General features: G+C 32.8%; 1 protein-coding gene across 1 annotated transcript; it reads left to right on the top strand.

Moving 5' to 3' along the window:
* The first annotated feature begins 12,723 nt into the window (after positions 1-12,723).
* On the top strand, positions 12,724-14,549 carry LOC107408993 (uncharacterized). Its single transcript, XM_060814424.1, has 5 exons — positions 12,724-13,021; positions 13,162-13,407; positions 13,827-13,908; positions 14,030-14,244; positions 14,360-14,549. The coding sequence occupies exons 1-5, from the start codon at positions 12,789-12,791 to the stop codon at positions 14,478-14,480; spliced, it is 897 nt and encodes a 298-aa protein (XP_060670407.1). The 5' UTR covers positions 12,724-12,788; the 3' UTR covers positions 14,481-14,549.
* The last annotated feature ends 553 nt before the right edge of the window (positions 14,550-15,102 follow it).

Genomic DNA, 15,102 nt, shown 5'->3' with positions numbered 1-15,102 from the left:
GTGTATTTTAAATATAATCGGAAAAAATATTATTTTATATATATATTTACCCATTGGTGCTAAATGAAATTTTGGGGTCATTAGAAATTCCCGATTATTATTTTATTGTGGTTTAATTTATTATGCATGAGCAAGATGTATTTCGGTAGTATTTGTACGTGGTTTTCAGTATTAATTTTTCGGGCATAATTGGGTTAAATATTTACGAAAATATTTGGTTAAATTTATAAATTATGCCCGCGGTATTTTTATGGTTGCATCTCGTACTTCGAGAAAATTGTGGTTTGTTGGTTATCAATGTTTCGTACCGGGTTATTAAATAAAATATGTGGGATGGTGTTTTGTGAAAATTTGGTATACTTCCCACGGTAATTTTGGAAAACGGTACGGTTGGTTATTAATGTTTATTTTTAGACGCACTCATACAGTATTGGTGTTCTGGTGTATGGTGTATGGACACGTGGTAGCACGCAGTTATTATGTGGTTTAGCGTGCGGTTGTTACTTCACCCGTGAGTTGCCATTGGACCGTGGGCAGGCAAGGTTATTGTTGTGCACAGCCGCCCCCCTCTTTGGCCGGGTTGATGGTTTTAGCAGCGGTACTGTCGGGACGCCGAAGTGACCGTTGCAGGTTTCTCTCTTTAACCCCCCGCCAGTCGGTGCTCAGGACGCTGGGTATCGGAGGGCATCACCGGTATATGGTGTGGTGCGTCGGTGTAAATTGCAAATAATGTTTTAAACCCCAAAGGTGTTCAGAAATTATTTACTATAATTTATTATAGTTTATTTATATTTATATTTGGGGTATTTGTCTGTTTATTTGTTGTTTATTAATTCATTTGGTTCCTTGGTTTTCGGGAGGTATGTAAATCGGGTTTTGTGAAAATGTTTTAAAAGGGGAACGTTTCCAACTGAGAGAATTGTAAGGGTTTTGAGAGAAATTATTATTTTCCAATTAATTATTATCTATCTACTGTATTACTGTGGTATTATATTGTATAGTAGATAGGGTCACTCACTGAGATGATTAGCATCTCATACTCTTAAATTCCGTTCCCCTAGGTCCAGGTTGGAGACGTTGATTGTCCGGGGCGAGCCCAACGTCTCAGTTCGTTGCCGAAGGTTCAAGAAGTTTTTCTTCCCTTTTTCCTCTCGAACTTGTATTGCTTCTTTATCTGTCATTTTATAAATTCCACATTTGTTGTATAATGCTCTGTATACTGTATTGGACGTGTAGTTGTTATTTATGCAATGGGTTGTTGCTGTTGTTTTCTTTTGAAGTGCTGAAATTTGTGGAACAATTTGTAGTTTGTGGGAGGAATAAGGGGATGAATTTTTTTTTGAAGTGTGTTTTCAGTGCAGGTAATTTGTGGTAAGTAAATCCTTTAGGGGAGGTGCTGCCGGATTTTCCGTTGGAAGGTTCGGTGGTATTTCCCTAGGATCAGGGCTTGTCTAGGGTTCCGGAGGAGGAATTCTGGACGGGTCCTGACACTGCAAGTCAAACTTATCCATTAATTTTGACACACATAAAATAATAATAATTTGATAATATAATTATATTAGGAAAAATATGGATAAGTCAATGGGCTTATAAAGAGAGTTGGTCCTCCAGTCCAATGGGCCAACTGGAGTCTTATAGAGAGTGTGTGACCAAGGGCCCTACTACAAAATAATAAAATAAGCCAGTCCCATTAATGGCATAAATAGGCCCTGTAAGTGATTAATTGATTATGCAAAGTCCACAAATATTAATTTAATTCAACATATATACCAAAGTAAAGTAGTATTATTAGATTTTTAAAATATAAAATGGCAAAGAGAGAGTTCGTCAAGAGGTAGTGGGTTTCCTTTTTCAATTTTAGCACATAACACAGTATCTTTGTTTCAGATGGGAAAGTGGAAATCAGAATTTTTTTTTTCTTTTTCTATGAAGTGGAAAATAGAGGCATACATTATTATTATTATTATTTTGATAACAAAAAAAGTCATTCTTGAGAGCACATTTCATATCAAATAGCTAAGCATGCACAAAATGCAGAGCTTTTTTTTTTTTTTCATGGTTGTATTACAGAATGAGAGAGACAATATATATATATATATATATATATAATAACGACAATATAATAAAAAAGGTCTTGCTAAATCCAAGAAAGCTTCCAAGTGATAGAAAAGTGCTTCGTTTTTTACTTTAATGAGGCACTTGATACCCACTCAACTGGTAAGGCGTGCGTTTAGGTTACTCGATGTCTCTGCTACCTTGATGCCCACTCAACTAGTAAGGCGTGCGTTTAGGCACTTGATTTAACCGTTATTGGATTATATACCAAAGTAAAGTAGTATTATTAGATTTTTAAAATATAAAATGGCAAAGAGAGAGTTCGTCTGGAGGTAGTGCGTTTCCTTTTTCAGTTTTAGCACATAACACAGTGTCTTTGTTTTAGATGGGAAAGTGGAAATCAGAAATTTTTTTTTCTTTTTCTATGAAGTGGAAAATAGAGGCATACATTATTATTATTATTATTTTGATAACAAAAAAAGTCATTCTTGAGAGCACATTTCATATCAAATAGCTAAGCATGCACAAAATGCAGAGTTTTTTTTTTTTTTTTCATGGTTGTATTACAGAATGAGAGAGACAATATATATATATATATAAAATAAGGACAATATAATAAAAAAGGTCTTGCTAAATCCAAGAGAGCTTCCAAGTGATAGAAAAGTGCTTCGTTTTTGACTTTAGTGAGGCACTTGATGCCCACTCAACTAGTAAGGCGTGCGTTTAGGTTACTCGATGTCTCTGCTACCTTGATGCCCACTCAACTAGTAAGGCGTGCGTTTAGGCACTTGATTTAACCGTTATTGGATTATATTGTTAGAAATTTTATGGATCTAAATATACATAATAAATTCCATAAATCATAAATTACTAACCTCCAAACGCAGCCATTGATAAATTAGATATTTAATCCTGCAAAATAGAAACAACGTAAAGTAGTGCCTATGGACACACTATTCTCAAACCACTCTCAGATTTCTGAAAATCCTAATCTCCAAATACTGTATGGTATATTCTTAATGCTGCTTGCCCTAGACCCTTTAAATAGTCTCTGCAAGTTAAACTTATTCATTAATTTTGACACACATAAAATAATAATAATTTGATAATATAATTATACTAGGAAAAATATGGATAAGTCAATGAGCTTATAAAGAGAGTTGGTCTTCCAGTCCAATGGGCCAACTGGAGTCTTATAGAGAGTGTGTGACCAAGGGTCCTATTACAAAATAATAAAATAAGCCAGTCCCATTAATGGCATAAATAGGCCCTGTAAGTGATTAATTAATTATGCCAAGTCCACAAATATTAATTTAATTCAACATTCTCCCACTTGGACTGCATAATCATCATCATATAAAATCCAAACTCACTTACTATAGAATCTCCCGAACCATAATGCCATTTCATCCAAATATATAGTATACCGACAGGGCACAACAATATACTAGACTAGTCAGTAGAAATTCTCTCAGTAAATCTCCCAAAACATGATACCATTTCAACTAAGCACTTTGCATGCCATAAACTCAGTCTAGGTAGTAGAGATTTACCTAATCATGTGCAATCCCCCAACACATAAAACCATTTCATTCAAGCACATTGCGTATCGACAGGATACAACAATATACCCAAACTAGGTAGTAGGAATTCACCATGGCACCTGTGGATCAACATACACATATACATAGACTAATAGTCTCAACAGGCCTGTAAACATAAGGAGCAATAATATGTGTAATAAATCATCTCATAAATAAATAATGATCCACATACATCAATGTATTAAAATATTCAAAGAAATAAATAATACTTAACATGGATATTACTACAGAAAACATAACAAACTCCCACTGACCCACAGCAGTCTCAACTGCCTAATAATCTCATAGGGGACACATGCTCCTCAAATATGTCTACCGGTAAAACCTTGGTCAGTGGATCTGTCACCATGCTAAAAGTCGGCGTATGAACAACAGTAATGAGGCCTTCTTCAACTTTCTCCTTTACCACAAAATATTTCACATCAATGTACTTCGCACCAGGAGTACCTTTTAAATTATTGGAGAAAGACACTGCTGCAGTATTATCACAATACATCATAATAGGCCTCTCAATGGAGTCAACTACTCCTAAATCACGGATAAAATTCCGTAGCCACCATAGTCGAGGATGCTGTCACTGATTGCTTGGCACTCCGCCAAGACACAGCACCTCCTGCCATGATAAATATATAACCAGTGGTAGATTTCTTATCATCCACACAACCTTTATAGTCTGCATCACTATAACCCACTATTTCAAGAGAGTTGGTGCGACGATATGTCAACATATGATCTTTAGTACCCTGAAGATACCTAAAGACCTTCTTAACTGCTTGGTAATGAATAGGACCAGGATTGCTCATAAATCTACCAAGCACACCCACAGCAAAGGCTATATCAGGCCGTGTACAAACTTGAGCATACATCAAACTACCTACTGCTGAAGAATAGCGAACATTCTTCATTGCCATCCTTTCTCTATCATTCTTGGGACACTGATCCTTAGAAAACGTTTCACCTTTCGTAACCGGTACACTTCTAGGAGAACAATTATGCATATCAAATCTCTTAAGAATTCTATCAATATAAGCTCTCTGAGACAATTGCACTACATAATTAGTCCTATCTCGAACAATCTTGATGCCCAAAACAAAAGAAGCCTCACCAAGGTCTTTCATATCAAAATGGTTGCACAACATCTGCTTTGTCTCAGCTAATAGGTCAGTGTCATTAGTAGCCAAAAGTATGTCATCAACATACAACACCAGAAATATAAAACTGCTCCCACTGACCTTCATATATATGCATCTATCAACAACATTCTCCTTAAAGCCATTTTGGATGACAACCTCATCAAACTTAAGATACCATTGTCTTGAAGCTTACTTAAGACCATAAATAGATTTCTTAAGCTTACAAACCAAATTACCATTCCCCGTTTGTTGGAAACCAATTGGTTGAACCATATATACATCCTCACATAAATCACCATTCAGAAAAGCAGTTCTGACATCCATCTGATGCAACTCCAGGTCATAATGCGCCACAATCGCCATAATGATTCTAAAAGAATCCTTTGTGGATACAGGAGAGAAAGTCTCTGTATAATCAATTCATTCCTTCTGGCTAAACCCTTTAGCTACAAGTCTAACCTTATACCTCTCCACTTGACCATTGGAGTCCTTTTTAGTCTTAAAGACCCATTTGCACCCAATAGGCTTGCTACCCTCTGGTAACTCAACCAAATCCCATACTCCATTTGATGCCATGGATTTCATTTCATCTTCCATTGCATCCAACCAAAAATTTGAATTTGAACTGCTTATGGCTTCCTAATAAGTGACTGGATCTGAATCATCACTTATGTCAAACTCATGCTCCTGCAAGTAAACCTCATAGTCATCAGGAATAACTGATCTCCTAGTCCTTTGTGACCTCCTCAAAGGTACATCAGCATCTGCAATAGCTGGAATATCCTACTCTTCAACAATGAGTTCATTCTGACCAACTACTGGTTCATCAACTACTGGATCAACAATATCTCTATCAGGAACAACTATACTGGGAATGAAAATGCTTTCTTCTCTAAATTGAGATTCCTTTGGACCATTACTATCACCAAACCCAAAATCATCTTCAAAATAAATGGCCCTGTCTGATTCCACAATCCTGGTGGTGTGAGAAGGACAAAAGAATCTTGAACCCCTAGATCCTATACAATAGCCAACAAAATATCCACTAATGGTTTTAGGATCCAACTTCTTAATTTGGGGATTATAAATCCTTACTTCAGCTTTGCAACCCCATATTCGAAAATGATGCAAATTAGGCTTTCTCCCTGACCACAACTCAAAAGGTGTCTTAGGAACGGACTTACTTGGAACTTGATTCAAAATATAAGCCGCCGTCCTTAAAGCCTCTCCCCATAAATAATTTGGCAACCTAGAATTTGCCAACATAGACCGCACCATATCTAACAAAGTTCTATTCCTTCTCTCACCTATGCCATTTTGCTGAGGTGTACCAGGCATCGTATATTGTCCATCAATGCCACACTCACACAAATAAATAGCAAAAGGCCCTGGGTTCCTTCCAGTCTCATCATATCTACCATAAAACTCACCACCTCTATCAGACCTTACAACTTTTATTTTCTTATTCTTTTGAAGCTCCATTTTTACCTTAAACTCTTTAAAGGCAACTAAAGAATCTGACTTCTCACGAATAAGCTCAACATGTCCATAACGAGAGTAATCGTCAATGAAGGTAATAAAATATCTATAACCACCCAAAGCAGTTGGTGTAAAAGGTCCACATATGTCAGTGTGGATTAACTCCAAAACATCTTCACACCTAGCTAACTTATCCTTTCTTACCTTGGCAGTTAACTTTCCTTTCACACATTCAACACAAGTCAACAGATCAGAGAAATCAAGATTAGGAAGTATCCCATCCTTCACTAACCTTTCCATTCTATGCCTAGAAATATGTCCCAAACGTTTATGCCATAACATTGAGGAATTGTCATTAACTCTTAGGCGTTTGGAAGCAACAATAGAATTAACAGAGAAATTGAGACCATTATTAAATAAATCAAGCTTATATAAATTGCCACATAAAGTTCCAAAACCAATAACTTTACCATTCTTAAATAATTCAACTTTGTTATTTCCAAACAAAAAACTATAACCTTGACTATCCAAAACAGAAATAGATAACAAGTTCCTTCTTATTGAAGGTACATAAGAAACTTCTTGCAACTCCAGAGCATATCCAGTGGCAAGCTTCAACTTGGTTGTTCCCACAATGTCCACCTTCACTCTTGAGTTATCTCCCATATAAACATGCTGCTCAAGATTGGTTGGGCCCCTTCGGCTTATCATCCCCTACAATGAATTAGTAACATGAATTGTAGCTCCAGTATCTAACCACCAAGAATTCATAGGCACATCGATAATATTGGTCTCAATCATTAAAATATTACCTTTCTTCTCTTGCTTTCCCTTTAAGGTCCAACAGTCTATCTTCTTGTGCCCAACTTTATTGCAGTATCCACACCTTCCATTGAAGTACTCTTTCCTTTCTCTAATCTGAAAACCACCATCCCTCGGCCCTTTAGGCTTCATACCAGAAAACTTCTTCCTATTGGGGTTAAAACCCTGCCCAGGCTTGAAACCTTGTCCTGACTTGAATCCTTGTCCCTTCTTTTGGAAAAACTTCTTGGACTTATCTACCTGATGTGAAACCATAGCAATAGACCTAGACTTACTTTATTTAATATCATCCTCTTCCTTGACAAGGATAGTAGTCAATTCCTCCAAACTACAACCTTCTTTCTTAGTATTCAAACTCGACCTTATATTATCAAACTGTGATGGAAGACTCCTCATTATAGAATAGGTCAAGAACTCCTCTCCAATGTCCATCTTAAGGTCCTTCAGCTTATTATAATAGGAGGAAAGTAGCATAATATGGTCCCTTACTCCTTTAATACCATCATACTTGGTATTATTCAATAGGTCCAAATAATGATGCTTCTCATTCATATCAAACTTGATAAACTTCTTTCCTATCTCCTCAATAAGTCCCTTTGCAGTATCCACTTTAGGAATACTAGCATATATGGCCTCATCCATGTAATTCTCCATCATCATCATACAGCACTTATTAGAGTGTTTCCAATCCTCATAAAGTTTCTTAGCTACTGCAGTACTCTCATCAGTCGGTATCTCTGGTGTATCTATCTCCAAAGCCAAATCCAATTTCATGAAAGTCAAATTCATAACTAAGGTTTTCTTCCATTTCTGATAATTTGTCCCATCCAATTTCATCATGGCAGTCATGGGCAGAAGGTTTGGGGTACTACTAGCTATAAAAATAGTAAACAAAAAGACATTTAAAAAATTTAAGACAATTCAATTACTATTTTCCAGCCCCTCAACACAAAAACACAAACATAAATATCGTTTAGGGTCTTTGTAGCACTAAAGATACCTTTACGCGGGCCAGGGACAGTCAACCAAATAACCACAATCAAATGCATTGAACTGAATCACCGACAGGGCAACTCAGAACCTGCAATACATGACATTTAATTAACTTCCACTGCCATTCCAGGCGTCATACAAAGCAATTAGAACTACCGATAGGGTAGCTTAATTACCCGTATAGACCCTGGTTAATAAGTGGGAGAAAAATAACATATTGGCAATTTCATGAAATAGGCAAATATAAAACATCCTATCCACTATGCTAATATACATTACATTGGTACACATAATGCAGATAAAATAAGTCTCACGACAGGTGAGTACCTAAAATCCCACACTACTATACCAACTAGGCACAAAGCCTCTTTGGGTAAGCTCACACAATCCATTTTCCAATCACAAATATTTAATTTAATTTAATAAAATTGGAATGTGATAATTAAACAAATAAACAAACAATAAATAAATAAATTGAACAATTGAATCACTAAATTAATTAATAAATAAACAACAAATAAATCAATAAAAAAAAATAAAAAAAATAAGTTTTTTTTTTTTGCCTGCTGACGTCAGCAGTCGCCCAAAAAACGACACGTCGTTTCTCTCTTCTTCTTCACCCAACCGGGTCACGGGTGACCCGGTTCCAGTCCAAACGGGTCACGCGACCCGCTATTCTTACCCGGCCATATCTCACCGTTCCGGCCACCTTTTCCGACGATACCGGCGGCGTTAGTTTCGTCTTCCCTTGGGCAACGTTTCCCACAAATAAATTTGATTCAAAATCAACCCAAAATAAACATCCAAGCAAGGTTTATATTCGGCCAAAACACAAACAAACACCCATGGAAACACAAGAAATTCCAGCAAAGTTTAGGCAAAATTGGTGCCGTTTGTTTCGTGTATTCTTGGAAAACTTTTTTCCCCAAATCAATTTGGTCCAAAACCCAGAAAATTAGCATGTGAAATTCAATGGCCGAAAACCCAGTTTTTTTTTTTTAATTTTAATTTTAATTTTAATTTTTATTATTATTATTATTTTTTTAGAACAAACAAAAAACGACCATGGGTATATATATATATATATATATATATATATATATATATTTACGTGAATATGTTTAATAAAATACATAATCTTGAATCTCAAAATTTACATATGTACACAATTCAAGAAAAGAAAAGAAAAGAAGAATTAATGTAAAGCAACGTATATATATATATATATATCTAGAACACTAATAATAATGACAAAAACACAGATCAATATTCACATGCTAACTGCGATAAACTATAAAGAAATTTACTATGCATATTAACCATGTGCTCTGATACCAATTGTTAGAAATTTTATGGATCTAAATATACATAATAAATTCCATAAATCATAAATTACTAACCTCCAAACGCAGCCATTGATAAATTAGATCTTTAATCCTGCAAAATAGAAACAACGTAAAGTAGTGCCTACGGACACACTACTCTCAAACCACTCTAAGATTTCTAAAAACCCTAATCTCCAAATACTGTATGGTATATTCTTAATGTCTGCTTGCCCTAGACCCTTTAAACAATCTCTGCAAGTCAAACTTATCCATTAATTTTGACACACATAAAATAATAATAATTTGATAATATAATTATACTAGGAAAAATATGGATAAGTCAATGGGCTAATAAAGAGAGTTGGTACTCCAGTCCAATGGGCCAACTGGAGTCTTATAGAGAGTGTGTGACCAAGGGCCCTACTACAAAATAATAAAATAAATCAGTCCCATTAATGACATAAATAGGCCCTGTAAGTGATTAATTGATTAATTGATTATGCCAAGTCCACAAATATTAATTTAATTCAACATATATACCAAAGTAAAGTAGTATTATTAGATTTTTAAAATATAAAATGGCAAAGAGAGAGTTCGTCAGGAGGTAGTGGGTTTCCTTTTTCAGTTTTAGCACATAACACAGTGTCTTTGTTTCATATGGGAAAGTGGAAATCAGAATTTTTTTTTTTTCTTTTTCTATGAAGTGGAAAATAAAGACATACATTATTATTATTATTATTTTGATAACAAAAAGAGTCATTCTTGAGAGCACATTTCATATCAAATAGCTAAGCATGCACAAAATGCAGAGTTTTTTTTTTTTTTTTTTTCATGGTTGTATTACAGAATGAGAGAGACAATATATATATATATATATATATATAATAAGGACAATATAATAAAAAAGGTCTTGCTAAATCCAAGAGAGCTTCCAAGTGATAGAAAAGTGCTTCGTTTTTGACTTTAGTGAGGCCCTTGATGCCCACTCAACTAGTATGGCGTGCGTTTAGGTTACTCGATGTCTCTGCTACCTTGAACTTAGTAGCCGCTCATGCTTGGCTTTCACATACATCCATTCAAATGTTATAAATGCCTCTATTTTATATGATAAGGGTTTATATATCCACTTAGAATAATGTGTTTACTTTGAAGTTTTTTAGGATATCATCCCAATTAATTAGTTAAAATTAAAATTTTAGTCTGACAAATGATAATGTTTAGGATTTGATACATCTATAATAAGTTTTCAGCATTAAGTAAGAATTATATGTTATCCAATCAATTAAAATTAAGTACTTTTTTTTTTTTCTTACAGAGTATATAATAATTAAATTTAATAATGAAAAATCATACTATAAAGCAAAAACAACAATAATAACATCGACTAACTAAACTTTCCGATAAAGAAATGAGTAAAGCCATTTGAACCCATTAACGATGATTACAATTAAATCTATGCAGATATGGCAGTAATTAATTCAATTTTAGTTAATTTAGTTTTGATTTTTAATATTAAAAATTTAAATAAAAAAATAAACTTTTTTATGATAGTTTATTGAAATTCCATATAAGCAATAAGATGAAAGTAAACTCTTTTATGACAGTCTATTGAAATTCTATATAAGCAAGAATATAAAACACATTGTGAGGAGTCATAATTATTGATGAGGAGTCGTAATTATTGATAAATAGTATTTAAAAAAAAAAAAAAAGAAGAAAAACTGGATCAGATTTGAGATAGGTGAGATAAAAATAAATTTAAAAACAGTCAATCATTTCATCCATATAATTGTACTTTAGTTTTTAAAACATTTATTTTTACACTTAAAGTCTCTAAATTTCAATTTATGACACATTTTTTGTTCTTAAACTATTATCAATGAAATTTTCAACAATTTCAATGCACTTAAGGCATTTATTATTACAATAAAAAGTTGTAAAAGAAAATGACCACACAAACCTCTCCATATTGGTTAATTATCTCAAAATTACTAACGATAATTTAAAAATCATAATATATTAAATGTTAATATTAAAAGTTTAAAATATAAATTTTGTTATAAAAATATTGAAAAGTATTGAATATTTAAAAAAATTCATAAAAAATAATAAAAATTTATTTAAAAAAATTTTTTATTGAAATTTTATTATTAGTTTAATTAATTAATTAATTAACAAATTTATTATAAAAATTGTAAAAATATTGAATATATATTTTTTAATTAATTTAATTTATAGTAAGGAGTAACGATAATAAATAAATTAATATTGATAAAAATATGCAAATATATATAAATATATATTTAATAAAATTATTTATTAATTAAGATAAAACAATTATTATAACTATATTTTATTTCATAAATATCATCTCAATACTTATAAAATTCTTAATTAATTTAAAATTATTGATATTTTTTTCATTCTTATTTTAAAATGTAAAATATAAAAAAAAAATATTAAAAGATGTATTTCCTTAATAAATTTTCATATAATTATTAATATGTCATTTATAAAAATTTTGTATTAAATATAATTATCCTTAATATTTAATATAATATATTCTATCATTTTTTTTATTTTTATTTATTTAATATTATTAATTTAAATGCTATCAAAATTTTATATAATATTGTATTTTCATGTTATTAATTTTATGTTATTATTTTTTATTTTCATATAATCAATTATTAACTTGTAATTATGGAATTCTAATGAACCTATTTTATATCAAATATATAACAAGTATATATATATTATTAATAAATAGAACCTATCAAAATTATTAAATATAGTTTTCTCTGTTTTATTTATATAATTAAATATTTAAAAAATAATTAAAAAGTAAAAAACAAAATATTACTAAAATTAATTTGATAAAATAATTTACTAATTAACAATAATATTTTTGAATGTTTTTATAAAAAAAATAAAAAAACTGCACAAATATTTTTTAAATTTCAAAAGTTTATATAAAAAATTTTAAAATATTGATAAATATTATAAATTTTTTAACCAAATTATTAAAAATTTAATAAAAATATTTTTTAAAAAATTTAGATAAAATTTCAAAAATATTGATAAATATATAAAAATTATATTAATTTTATTTGAAATCTAAATTTTCATTATGCCTTTTTGGAAAAATAAAAAGTTTAAAATAATTTCAAAAAACAAAAAAAATTTCGATATTTAATTCTTCCCCCTCCTCACGCTTCCGCGATCAGTCTTGGAAACACATTGCAATATTGATGGAGTCTTTGTTGCCGTTTATGCCTACGACACGTCGCTGAACCTGTTATAAAAATCAAAGAAATCCGAGTAAGAAAACGGTGAAGAAAAAAAACCAAAGAAGGTGTTGTTAGCCCCCCGCCAAAATGCTCGCCACTTGTTGTTCCTCCGCTACTCCTCCAAACCCATCTTTGCCTCCATTAACAATAACACCCAACAATGTCTGCAATTCATTCATACCCATTAATCGCCGCAACCTCCTTTCTCTACTCACTCTTTCTACGACCCACTTCTCCGATTTTGCTTTCAAACCCATTTCACTCCCTGTGGCTTCTGCTCGTGGCCTCTTTCAGATGCCCCCCGTTCGCCTCACCAACCGGTAATTCAGTCAATAAGCTTTCTTTTGCTTAAATTATTGTTCGGTTGCTGAAAAAAATGGTGAAAAAGAAAGTGGGATTTTGTGGGTTGTTCTAGTAAAAATAGAAACTTGACCTTTTGTTGTGTTTTGGAAAAAAAAAGGTATTTTCTGGTGAGAGCTGGGGAGTCTGAATTCGAGAGCTTGGGGATTATTAATACGAATCCCGTTGCCAAAACTTCTGTGGATAGTGGGTTATCAGAGAAAGGGAAGAAGCAGACATTGAAAGCAGCTCTTGAGTTGAAAACTAGAGGTGCTTGTGCAAGGAACTGTTGGATATGGCCCTCTATTACTCAGAGAGCTTACCAGGCTGCTGAGATCATTGCTTCTGTTAATGGGATTAGCCGAAGGTCTGCCATTTTAGTATCCAGTTGTTTTAATAGGTTCAAGTATACAAAGAAATATGAATTTTGTTGAAATAGAAAACAGTTTTCATTTTTTATTTTTCCAGACTGGTTGTTGGGCATAAAACCATTACTTGTAGTAGTAAATCTGGTTGTTGATCATTTCTAGGAAGATAACAGAACTTGTAATATTTCAAAACCAGAAATTTGGTCAAATGATGTTTGGTTGACTTGAGTCAACTGTTTTCTACAATTTGTTAACATCCATAGAAAGGCCAACCTGCTAATTCGAAATTTTGGTCTAATTTTAAAGGCCAATCCAGGATGATATAAGCATATTACAAATCTATTGATTTATTATATTTGCTTTGATATCCAAAATTTGGAAAATTTTCTGCCATAATTGTCAATTTTTATTGTTGTAGCTATATTGTCCCAGAGTATAGCTTTCTGGATGCTCGTGGATTGGGAGCCTATGAAGGGAAGAGCTTGGAATCCGTTTTAGAAGTAATTTATTTATTATGTACCTTTTAAACTATCATAGTGTATATTGAATATCTCGTTAAACTCTACCAAGTGGGGTTGCCATCTACAATCATCATTTAATTGTGTGAGAAATATACCTCAGGTTTATGCATCAGACAGTATTTCTCCAAACACAAAGCCACCTCCTATTGATGATGGAACCCCAAATGAGAGTGTTGCGGATGTATTTGTTCGTGTAACACAGCTCATGTCTATTCTTGAGACCCAGTATTCAGGTGATACTGTGGTTATTGTCTCGCCAGATTCTGACAATTTGACAATCCTCCAAGCTGGTCTAATTGGACTTGATCTGCGAAGGTAGTTTATATCAACTTGGCCTACTGTTATTGTTGTGTCATGGATCCCTATTTATCAGTCAACCATTACAAAGCATACATTTCAAGGTTATTTTAACATGGATTTTCAATTCCAGGCATACAGAACTTTCTTTTGCCCCTGGAGAAGTCAGATTTGTTGATACAAGTAGCATACCTGCTTACAAGCAACCTGCATCTGCTGTATATAAGTGTTTTAATCCACCAAATTGTAACTAAAATTATTTCTTCTCATGTTATAAAAACTCAATCATGTACCCCTTCAATGTTAATTGTTTATAATCATCACCCTTGGCCCTTGTCTTTATCTATAAAATATCTTGCATATATAAAACAATTTTATCATACCGCTACTTTTTTCCCTGAAATGGAAGAAAAAAGGCTTGTAGAATTTCCTCGACAAACTTCGGAGCACATATTCATGCTACAGCTGTTAGTCCTCAGTACAACCATGACCTTAGTCTATTCTTGGTGCCCTGTTGTGGTTTATCTGTTATAAGGTGATTTTTTAATGTTATGGCTCCTCAAAATCTTCAGTTTCTGAGACTTTGTTTAGTAGCTCGTAGTCTATTAATCTTCAGTTTATTGAGGTATAACCAAACTAACGCTGATAATGTGCCTTGTCTTTGTGTGCTATTGACTTGTCTTTGATGTTATTACTTTTTTAAGTTGTAACATAGTTAATTAAACGGTGTTCTTAATTTCCTCATTTAAGGATGAGACAATATATGATTGCTAGAAACTCCGTCCTTTGAAGGCTTCCCTTATGACTTCTGACATGATGAGTTTTGTGATGGAGCGTCTTATCCATTACTGTTTTGTTATTCAAAAACCTTCTGAT

Source organism: Ziziphus jujuba, chromosome 2 (genome assembly GCF_031755915.1).
Source record: "Ziziphus jujuba cultivar Dongzao chromosome 2, ASM3175591v1".
NCBI lineage: Eukaryota > Viridiplantae > Streptophyta > Magnoliopsida > Rosales > Rhamnaceae > Ziziphus > Ziziphus jujuba.
Note: the sequence above shows the minus strand (reverse complement) of the source record. Positions and strands in the feature narration are given on the sequence as shown.

Excerpts from the sequence above, each read along its gene's own strand:
- LOC107408993 (XM_060814424.1), top strand. The coding sequence starts at position 12,789 with ATGCTCGCCACTTGTTGTTCCTCCGCTACTCCTCCAAACCCATCTTTG. Across the intron at positions 13,408-13,826 it reads GTTAATGGGATTAGCCGAAG|CTATATTGTCCCAGAGTATA; the intron begins GTCTGCCATTTT and ends TTATTGTTGTAG. Across the intron at positions 14,245-14,359 it reads ATTGGACTTGATCTGCGAAG|GCATACAGAACTTTCTTTTG; the intron begins GTAGTTTATATC and ends TTTCAATTCCAG.